A 12,020-nucleotide genomic window follows, 5' to 3' on the forward strand; every position below is an offset into this window, starting at 1 on the left:
TGAATTTTTTATTACAAACTCACGTATTTTATAAATTTTTGAACAATAAACCGGAAGAAATCAATATTATAAGTTCGTAGGGGTGGAGAGCGCTTTAAATTTTAGTCAATAATAATATTCCCCCTCAAAATATTACAATAATATTATAAAAATCTTATAAATATTAGAAATCGAGATATTACGATATCATTATATTTTTTTGAAAATGTGAAATTAAATAGATTTTATTATATATATATATATATATATATATATTATTGATTGATATTAAATTGAAAATATTACAAATGGAAGATTTATGATATATATGTATATGTTTCCTGCGCAGAGGTAATTATATTGGAAAAATATTGTTGCCCTTAATTATTTTTTATTCTAAGGGATATCCCTAAGTTTAGTCGATTGTTGGGATTTGCTTGCGCGAGCTTGGGATTTTAGAAATTAATTGGAAAAATAAACACCTCTTGCCATCACTCAATTTTTATTGTCCGCCAATCAATTTTACCTCAATTTTCATATTCCATTTATTTTCATAAACAGCTTATTGCACTTCTACATTAATTAAAATATCCATTCTCGCGATAGGATTAATTGGATTCCGCTCAGCAGTTTTCCAAAAGGTTTCCTCACACACATTCATAACCATCACACATACATTATATTCGCTGGTGTAGGTAACAAAGGGATAAATGATTCATCAATTCCCAGTATTTTTCAATTTACTCGAGAAAGTTGATAGAGGGTACAGTAATTTGGAAAATTCCTGTTGAAATTCTGAAAGTTGATTTGTGAATGATTAAATTCGAGATTAATTTTTGAAAAAGTTCTAGGAATTCAACAAATGTTGATTATTTTTCATAATTAAAATCTTCGTAGCTCTCAATGGCAAAATATCGGAAAAGTTTCAACTAGAATTTCTCCGTCAAGAATGCACCTGAACGGGGAATGAACTAGCTTTAATTTTCTGTTAGTTCCCAAAATAGTAGAAATCCCGAAATCTTTGTCGTTCCCATTTTTCACAAGGATAAATGTTTACAAAATTTTGAAGTATATACATATATCTTCCAAAATACGTACTTCTCCGACGTTTAAAAGAGAGTGAGAGAAAATATGGAGAGAAATAATCAAAAGATTACCCTGACGAATAGCAATCATGCCACAAAGAGGCAATTCATGAATTTTTATTAGAAGATGTTAATAGAAATTACGCAATCTTCAGTAAAAAAGATCTTCTTTTACAGTGAAAATTCCCAATTCCACTTTACTGCCCTCTCTTCACCTGTCAGGGTAATTTTCCAAATTTGTCCTTTCCTCCGCCCCATTTACCCCCACAAAAACCAAATCCTCCCCCGAATTTTCCCCTCAAATTATCCCCAAAAATCTCAAACACAACGCCACAAGCCATTAGAACAAAAATCATACAAAAAAATCTCAACTTAAACCCTGACAGAAATTTCTTTAAATCTCATCCGAACTAGAATCCAAAATTCCTCTCAAAAGCTCACCCTCCACCCTAACAGAAATTTCGTAAAACCCCATCTGAATTCGAATCGATAATTCCTCAAAATGGACTCAACATTCCAACACCTGATTTTATAAATTCCCCCATATCAACTGACTAATCCGCGCCATCTCCGAAATCCAAGAAATCCCGCAAAATTTCACATGACAACCCAAAAATCAAAAAATGTTTTTTCCATTTAATTTTTCGAGTGTAATTTCTAACAGTGTACACCAACAGCTTGATGTATGCAATTGTGGGGTTGGGTTGAGGGAGGGTGAGTAAAACTGAGTGAGAGGGTGGCAAAGGGATGAGGGGTATGTAAGGGGTATATGAGGGGTATGTGAGGGGTATGTGAGGGGTATGTGAGGGGTATGTGAGGGGTATGTGAGGGGTATCTGAGGGGAGAGTGAGGGGGAAGTAAGAGGAGAAGAGGTGGTAGAAAAAGGGGGTGAGATAGAGAGGGCGGAAGGAACAGCACCCTCGTGTCCCGATTGGTAGGAGAATCGATTAGCCTGGTATACGGTTTGTTGGCAAGTGTAACTGGGATGGCTTAAAGCTTTCTCAGGGGCCGCGAATTTCCCGAATGGAGGTTTCCCGCTGGGTCCCGCCCTGCTGAATGCACGACAACAACCCGCCGCTTCATCCCTCCCAACCTGGTGCCACCTCTTCTCCATGGCAACCCAACCCAATTCGCCAACCGCCGACGAGACTGACCTCTTCCCCTCAATCCCCTCAATCCCCTCATCCATTATTTCTCTCTCACTCCCACTCCTCACATCCAATCCCATGATCCAACTACTGTTACTGTCATCCCTCGTACCGAGGGTGAGGAGAGCCTGAAAATTTCACTTTTTTTCATCCCCCACCCAATCCCTACACACCCTTTTTTTTTTCTTTTCGCTAACCGCGGTTTCGAACACTGAATATTCCACCCAATACCATCACCAACTATTACGGTACACCCGCTCCAATCCTGTTCAACGCCAGTTAGTAAAGTAACTGAGGAAGATAAAACAAGTATACGAGAGCTTTTCAATTGTACACACACGCGCACACTCTGAGGGCACATTGATTTTGCCGACGACTGATACAACCCCGTCGGCTCGTTTAATTAGAAACATGGCGACTTTAATACAAGCGCACAACACAGAAAACAACAATGGTATTCACCGTTTTTTATCCAGAAGATTTCTTGAAGGTTTTTTTGTTTTTTTTTTATTTATCAACACTGAGAAAATAAATTTCTACCGTCAAATTCATTTTATTTTCTCCCCACCAGTAAATCTGGCAATCACTGTGTAGATACTGCTATAAGATTTCATAATGCCAAATATATTTTCTTGTGGTTAGTAAATATTCTTGGGAAAAGAAATTTTTTCTCTCAGTGCACAAGAGTTTCTTCACTCTCGCAGAAATATCGATTTATCGATTAATTATGATTCACCCACCACTAATCTCTCTTGATTAAAATAACATTTGTTTAAATTCTGCTGTTGATGACGATCTCGTTCGTTTCTCATAATTAATGTTTATTGTTAAGACTAGATGCCCATCCTATGTTCGCATAAACTACACATGAAAACACTCTATCTACATTTAATCTGTCGTACGGCACTATTTTTACGATCTTATGTCTTCTGAATGCTCTTAGGATATTAAATCTTATTTTCATTTATTATGATACATTACGCTGTATTTAGGTCTAGGGCTGGTTGACAGAGGTACAATTTTAGATTTATTATTTATTCATCTGATTATGCTTGGGGTGAGGGGGATCAAGGACACGGCAGATGATATTATATTTACAAATCTGCCTTGCACCTTATCATTTAATAATAAACTTAGATTTTTCAGCTGTGATACCCCGAACTATTACAAATTCAAACGATAATAAAATATTCAAGAACAAAATAACAATATTAAAGATAATACCCCTCTCCGATTAATCACCAGATCCTTCAAATAATACAAATATTCATCGAATGCTGAGCAAATTAATTGTACAATTAACTCATCGTACCTCACCCCCACCATTTCTGTCATTCAATTTTCCACTATAAATACATAACAATTAATTTGAAAGTACCTCGTATAATACACGCATTATTTATAATTCGAATGTTCCTGCAATGATCGATCAATCAGAACTGAGTATTAATATATTCCTTCACGATTCGCTGACTAAAATCAATTGAAATTCGTTATTTTTATAAAAATCCAAATGGTTAACTTAGGATCGTATTCACGTCATTCATTATATACAATTGTTTATTATTACAATCCACGATGGATTAGTAGTGAAAGTCCTAAAAGACGGTAGGACAATACCTGAAATCTCTCTGATTATCAACCAGACGTTTGATGTACAATAATGGATGGACAATCAGTGACAATTCAGGGTAGACAACAAACAGCTATTGTCCCATTTTATTTCTATTCTCCAGGAATGTTTTCTCGACTTTTGAGGAAACCGGAAACTGCCTACGAGAGCCATGCACAAACATTCAGTCAGTAGATATTTACTTTCATACATATCAGTGATTCACAACAAATAACTTAATAAAACAGAGTTTATAATACACACATTATTTATAATCGATGAAATAATTACTCATGATCATTAGAACGATTGAATAAAGCTCAATAGAACAGAAAAAAAAATGGCCATTCACCGGAGCAATTATAATAATAATTTATTTACAAATGCCCCCTGAGTGATTGATCGGGACATTTTAAATCACTCGAGTTATTCCATTGAACTTTTATCTCTGGAGATATTGTCTTTGGTGATAAAACTCTGGGAAACACAGACAGTCAAAATTTGTGTGTTAAATATGTTTTAAATGATTTATATGGCACACGATTCAATTATGGCACTGCTCGGGGAGGACACACAAGGATTAATAAACTCCTAGCAGTTGTATCCGTGTATTTTGTTCCAATTTCCGTGCCCCGTGGATGATGAGGAAATATTTTGAAATATCTTGGTAATTAAAGTGGTAGAAAAGACATAAATCCCCAATGATTTTTCACTGTTTCTTGATGGTATGTGTGAGTATCTAGATGGAATGTTGAATTTATTCTCAACGTGGTGTTCCCAGTGCGCCCCAATGCTCAGGGGTGGGTCATGCATAGTGGGGATAAGTGCCAAGATGTGGTGGCACGTGTCCTGATGCTGTGTGGTGTCCCGCGTAGAGATTTGCACCAGGACTTGACCAGTAACTCGATGCTGACTGAAAAAGTCCACCTGGTACTGATACTGATACTGATGCTGCTGGTGGTGGCATTAAATTGAGCTTGGCATGACCATAACCCGACATGAACAGCTCACTCTGGTACTTGTAAGCTGCTGGATCAGCTGCTGCTGGTTGAGTCGCTGCTGCAAGACCCTGAAAGTCGAATTTGTACGCGTACCTCTTGCCATGCACCTTTGTCATTATATTTTTGTCGTAGTAGTACCTGAAAGTCAAATTATTCAACCTTTAATTCAACATCACCACACACCCAACGTGAAAGAGAGTCTTCTGTCACAGATTATTAATCTGTAAAATTATAATGTTTAGAAATTACTCCTGACATTTCATAATATATAATACCTTAAAATGTTTAAAGATCTTCTGCCGGTATAATCAAAACAAATGTTTATGACCATTTTTATAAATCGTTATATTTACCGTAATTAATTTTCAATTAATATTTAAATTCGTTAATTACTTGGAGTAATGGCCATAGAAAATTATTATATTGTGTTTGATATTGTTTAAACGAATTAATGAAAAAGGAATTTAATCAATCGTCATGAAATTGTTATCATTGTTTTAGTGGAAAAAATAGTGGAATTTGATTTCACAATTGTCGATGAATAAATCGAGAGCCGAGATAATTCCGTGATTGACTTTCCATGGGATCCAGTGGACAGTCATTGATTATTCACCTCAAAATGGCAGAAATGTTCTACTCTTCTAGTTACTCAAACCCATCAGAAAGAGCAATACACGAAATCCGATTCCATATATGACCTCAACCCAAAAGTGATGAGGGGAAATACGAAATGAGAGTTGATGACAGAGATCGAATGAGCCTCAAAACTGATAGAAGGCACGACGGGTGGGTAATCCAATCGGGGAAACTGATTGAAAAATAATAGCCGGCAAACCGGCTACCCCCACCTCCCACATTCATCGAATACGGTCAAACAATTTTCCCAAAAGGTGTAGTAGTATTCTGTGATTGGAATCCCACCCTCATTCACCCCAACAGTCCACGGAGTAGTCTGTCGACAGTTTATTTCTCAAATGAGTCCGGAGATATCTTGTGACGAAAAAGAATTGCTTTAGTCATCTCCTCGTTCGGTCTATCATTTTTGAAATTTCGAGCAAATGCAAATTTTACGGAATGTTCGAGCAAATTCGAGCAAATGCAAATTTTACGGAATGTTCGAGACTTTTTTCGATTAGACAATCTGGAGGAACTGCAATTTTCGATTTGTAATATTATAATTTATTATTTATATTATTTTTAATATTATAATTTAAGTCCTTGGAGATTTGTGGGAAGTCAAGAAAATTCGGGAGAACCTGTTATTGAATTCTATAATTCTAATGTGGTTGTGAATATTGATTTTTATGTGATAATTTATGTAATTATTTTTAATTTCATGAAATATCTGATCTGTTTACCGTTCCATGAAGAAAGAATGTGGTTTATTTTATAGAAAAGAAAATTACTCGAGTAATTCCCCAAACATTGAAGAAAGATTAAAAAATCCAAAAAGTCTCATTAAATTCCCGGAATTCCCGGGGAATTTTGGAGTGAATATTCATTCATTCCATTTAATTCTTCATTTACCCGTTCACTACGTCACGGATTGAGTGGTAAAAACTGCTTTGCGCTTAAAAAATCACAACAGTATGAAATTCCAGGTATTCCGTCACTAATTTATTATTCCGAACACAAAAAATCTAAAATCCATGAACTTTCTCATTAAATTAATTTGAAGAATTCTTTTCGAAGAATTCAGTAATTATTTGATAATGATTTGTGGATGACCTTGGAGCACTTACCTTAAGGCCCTTGACAATTTATCGTAATTCATATTGGGTTTGGATTTTCTTTCGCCCCAGCGTCGTGCCACTTCGTCTGGATCCGTCAGCTTAAATTCACCGTTGGTTCCCTCCCACGTAATGCACGCAGCATTACTCGAGTCAGACAATAATTCCAGTAAAAATTGCCAAAGCTGTATCTGTCCAGATCCGGAACTAGCGAGTCTACTGCTGGTCGCGCCAAACATCTGATATGGATCTGAAAAAAAAAATGGAAAATTTCGGAAAATGTAGTGAACCCATCTATCCACGAGCAGAAATGATTGTTTATATTAAATAGAATTTAAAACAATCGACAATATTTTTGAAGTAACTATTTGATTAATTCAATTCATCGGTTCTTAACAAATATGTAGTAAAAACAAATAAATATACTCTCAATGATAATTATATAAAATCGAAAGCAGAAAAATGAATTGTTTAATTCTATTACATCAAACTTTCTCATTTCTAATTTATTTATTACAATTTATTCATTATTTTACAATTTATTCATTAATTTACAATCGAACTTCAATTTTCAATTAGTTGTACCAAATAAATTTATTTAATTGAATATTTAGCACTCGCAATCACATGCGTACCCGACTATTAATTAATTTGAGTTGTTACTCTCAACCCAATTTTTAAAAAATTCACTACATTTTTTTCTCAATCTATTTGCCCTTTTTTTTCTCTCACACCCATTTCTTCCACCCCCTTGAGAGCTTTACAATGCGTCATCAGTACCGCTTACTACCGCTCAGTCATCGAGGGCTCTACACAGTATTTCATACAAAGGATATAATCGCAACCCCACAATGGACTAGAGGAGTTCGTTTGGATCATAATAATTTCAATTGAAACAGAGAAACGAAAACGAGTGAAAGTACTCGCAATCATGTTACAATCAATTCCACTCAGTCCCACGGGGAGGGAAATTTTACAATAAAATTTACCCCAGTGGCAATTCATGAACACTACATTACGTACCCATTACCCTAATTCTTATCTCGAAAAAAATATATTCAGTTCTGTGACGTTACCACTGCATTTCTATCGGTCTATTAAAAAAAGATCTTCGATTTGAAAAGCGCGGACTTGAAATTCCCTTGTATGAGTACTTCTGGGAAATACTTCGACTCAATTTCTTCGGGGGTTGAAAATGACTGCAAGTCACGGAAACCGTGTCATAACTCTTGCCCTTTTACCCGAGTGTCCAGGCCGATGGTATCTGAATTCCTGGAAGGAATCGTAATGGCACCCCATGAAAAATCGTGTACAGATGAGAACAACAAATAAAAACTAGCCGATTGTTTCCGAATTGTTCGGAGTTAAAGATGTTTTGCTGGTATTTTGTTATTTTTTCTGTTTTTTTGAGATTTATTGAAAACTATCGATCGGATTGGGATATGAAAATATATGAAAATATATAAAAATATTGACTCTTTCATAATGTTTCATCCTGATACTAATTGTTGTAACTTTTCACGAAAATTTAATAAGAAATCAATAAATTGTACTGAAAAGTTATAAAAATTGGTGTATCGGGATGAAACTTTATAAAAGAATAAATAATAATATAACGGACAAACGCTATATTTTCATATCCCAACCCGATGGATAGTTTTCAATAAATCTCAGAAAAATAGAAAAAATAACAAAATACCGGCTTAACATCTTTAAGTAATTAATCTCATTAACAATTGGCGAACCTGTAATAAATACGAAATACGCATAAATGATAATAAATACGCAACATATTGGGGCAGTTTAAAATATTGAAATGAGTGGATGAATGTATCATCTGCCGTTCAATTACCCGAATTGAATGGAGTAATTGTTTACATATAGAATATTGTATTGCAAGCTGCGTTGATCGACTGCCGATGGAATTGTAATTCAGTTACGAGGTAATAATACGAACTGGGAGGAGTCGTACTCCAGAGGGGAGTTGCGTATATCCATTTTTCTTTTGGATCGCTGCAGTAAATTCCATCGGGACTCATACATTTACACATTTCGTTCAATACAAGGAAATACATATGTACCATATGTATTTCCTTCCACTGGGGTTGCGTGGTTAACGACCAGGATAATCGCGGGGGTCAATTCCGAGCCATCGACGAGCTGTTGTGAATTTACTTCATGCATCAATGGAGTCTTCTATTCTTCTGTCACAACACATTACTTGAGCAGTAAAAAATTACTGGGATTTTACTTACCGGGCTGCCTGAGATGGGAATGGGTGTCCAGGGCGGACTTGGAGAGACCGCTCCCGTAACCTGTAATTGATAAACAATTAAATTAATTTAAAATAAAAAGTTTATGCCTGTTGGAGTCGATTAAGGAGGGATTTAATGCGCGGTCTACGCGCGCAGCATTCAAAATTCCCGCTGCCAATTATGTCGACCAATGAGGAATCAATATTATTGGAGCGAACTTCACGTGTGTTTATACTCTTAATATAAATAAATAAATAAAAATTGAACTTTATTCGCAGCTTTAATTTCGTTGGTTATAAAATGATTTAACAATTGTTGCCTTCTTCAGGACCATTAATTAATTATTAATACGAAATTCTTTATTACATTTGCACTAATTCTCATAAAAAGAACAATCATCATCTACGTGTAACAATAAAATAAATTGAAAATTCTGTAGAATATAAACTTAACAGCCACTTGTCATGACAGTTGATTCGTTTTTGACAATTTCAACAGTGATTTAAATTTATGAATGTGTTTCATTATTCCATGTAAATAATTATTGTTTTTTATGGAAACTAGTGCGAATTCAGTAAAGAACTTCGTTTCAACATATTTAATTAACAACATTTGTATTGATAATAATTAAAATAACCTTGAATAACAATAGGATCGATATAATGAATTTAATAAGAAACTAGAGACTCACAGAAGATAAATAACTAGAAAAAACTTTGCGTTCGAACTTTCTGAATTTCATTTCATCAGAATACTCCCCCCAAGATAAAGTAGAAACTACAAATCCGTGTTTATACAGGTTATATTTTATTGTACCCCTTGACGAGAGGTCAAACAAGCCATGCCCATCGTTACAGGATTTTGAAAATGCTAGTTTGTGCCTCAATAGAAATCAGAATGGAGTCCAGAGTGACGATGGGTACCAGAGATAAAGTGAGATCAGTGAACCGTTAGAATCGGTTAGAGAGGATTTTCGTGTAGGCAAACACGTCGTCGATCAGTTCTCGGTTACTATATACGTTCCACCCTTCTCACCGCCCCTCAGAATCGAATTTCATCGGAGCAATTGCCCCAAGGATCGATTCCCAAACAGACAAATCCCAAATTTTGAATTTTTTTTTTCATTTCATCAATCGATGGGTCAAGGGGACAGGGGATTTCTCTGGTCACGTACAGCCCGTCACGATGCAGAGAGTGGGAAAATGTGTTTCGGGGCTCACAATGGCCCTTAATTTCGCACCGTTGTGTTTCCCATTTGAGGTCAAAGCGTCTCGATTCGACCGTCGGAGAATCGACTGAAGTAATCATGATCAGCCCGAGCGATCATAACTTTATCAATTACTGGTACATTCACTGGATCAACCATTGAAAGCTAATAACCCCGACACAATGAAACCATTCCCGAAAGATAAAGCGTAAAGAAAAAAATCGTTTGACGTTATTAAATAGCCAGATATCTTTGATGTCAAGATATTCCTAGAGGATTCCACCATTTTCCATTTGACGTTTGACAACAAATACGGGACACGATACGGGACATTCGACTGTGAAAAAGTTGCTGGTAGTTCTGAGAGCCTCTGGATGGGCGAGAGGGTGATAACCACCCCCTTCCACCCACTCCCACCCCCCCAATCACTCTTTTCATGTGCAATACTTTCACTGGCTCTTTTTCACTCCCATTCACCTTCCCTTTATTTTTATTCTTCTCTCCTATTTGGTTCTTTCTCTAGTCTTCTTTTTGACAGAGTAGCAAGTATTATGGACGAGGGCGTCTGAAGAGTGGTGCGACAGCTCGGGATGGCGGATCCTTTGATCCTCCCTTGGTTTTCAATGCTACGTACGTCAAAAAAATCCGAGAAAAGGAGAAAAATGTATAAAGACCACTAGAGGGTTGTTTCGTGTACGTGTGGTGCGAACGTAACGGGATTATCCCCTACCCCTGGGATAGGTAATTGCTTGTGAATGCGCTGATACGCGTCTCAAAATGGCTCCAGTGTTGGGGAACAACGTCAAAAGCTTTTTGATGATGGAGGTTGGAGTGTTTGGATGCAGTGGGTGTTTTTCAAACTAAAGGGTCATGCTTGTTTCGTCGGACTAGTGATCTGGTGTTGCCCTCGGGCGAGACTGATTGCGGATCCTCTAGGTTGCCCCCAGGTTTCTACCAATCATCCCGGGAATGCAATTGTTTAACACCACATGCCACTTGATCGGCATCTGGATTTTTCTGTGAGTCATTTGTGGGGCTAATTTGGGGGATCTATCGTTTTTTTTGGGGGGGATTGATTGGAATGGGGGAAATGAGCGCAATAACCCCTCAAGACCCATATCAGACTCACTATCAATGAAGTTGGAAAATGTCCGGAAATCCTGGAAATTTTACATTTTAAAAACCCGAAACAAAATTCGGGGTTTCGTTGAATAATTGAATCGGAATTGAATTTTGTCATTGAATCAGTCAGTTATCAGTGAATATCTCGGAAATTATGAGAGACAGAAAAATTTTCATTGATCCCTTTTTTGCAGATCGATATGTGGACTAAAAAAAAGATACATGTCAAAATTTTCGTATGTCCCCTCATTTGGAAGATATTAATTAACAATTGAAATTGAGTTCATTAAAGACTTGGGTTTATCTGTTCATAGGAGAATTATTCGTCGCATTTCAGAACGAGTAAGGTTGGTATTAAATTACTAGTTATTTTATTTACTCAGTTTACTTCAATGTACGTAACGATTAACCGAGAGTAAAAATCACTGTACGATTGCTAGGGAGATTTATAGAAAAGACAAGCAGACAGAGGGTTGAGGGCAAGTGGTGGTCACGCACTCTAAACCCCCTGATCTATCGTTTGACCTGCAGACTTCCTCAAGTCCATGCGGTGGGAATGCAGCACGCGAGGTTAACCAGCCAACCCCTCATGCATATTGCCCCAACACCGGTCACTCGTGATTTCCAATGCGGAACAACTTTCAACAATCTCCACCATCTTTCGGTCATTGGGTAAAATCATAATCATCGTAATCATCATAATCATTTGAATAAAATGCATAATCTGGGAATCTTGATGATTACCAAGTCCCTGATTATCTAGGGATATTAAAGTTGTTGTAGCGCGACAATCTCTCGAAAATATTTGGACGATGTAAAAACAATCATTTTGAAAATAAACAGTAGTATAGAGAAAGCTCAAACAGAAAGGGGTAATTTTG

At 36.5% G+C, this 12,020-nt stretch overlaps 1 protein-coding gene across 3 annotated transcripts in view; it reads right to left on the reverse strand.

Moving 5' to 3' along the window:
• Nucleotides 1–1,898: 1,898 nt before the first annotated feature.
• Nucleotides 1,899–12,020, reverse strand: part of Ets65A (DNA-binding protein D-ETS-3) — a 39,820-nt gene continuing 29,698 nt past the window's right edge. For all 3 annotated transcript variants that reach the window (XM_011316785.1, XM_011316784.1, XM_011316786.1), the window contains 3 exons: nt 8,811–8,870; nt 6,568–6,805; nt 1,899–4,963 (listed from right to left, as the gene is read on the reverse strand). In XM_011316785.1, coding sequence (XP_011315087.1) covers nt 4,630–4,963; nt 6,568–6,805; nt 8,811–8,870 — 632 coding nt within the window. In that variant the 3' untranslated portion in view covers nt 1,899–4,629. The remainder of the gene's footprint in view (nt 4,964–6,567; nt 6,806–8,810; nt 8,871–12,020) is intronic.

This window comes from Fopius arisanus, unplaced genomic scaffold, assembly GCF_000806365.1.
Source record: "Fopius arisanus strain USDA-PBARC FA_bdor unplaced genomic scaffold, ASM80636v1 scaffold00009, whole genome shotgun sequence".
NCBI classification, from domain to species: domain Eukaryota; kingdom Metazoa; phylum Arthropoda; class Insecta; order Hymenoptera; family Braconidae; genus Fopius; species Fopius arisanus.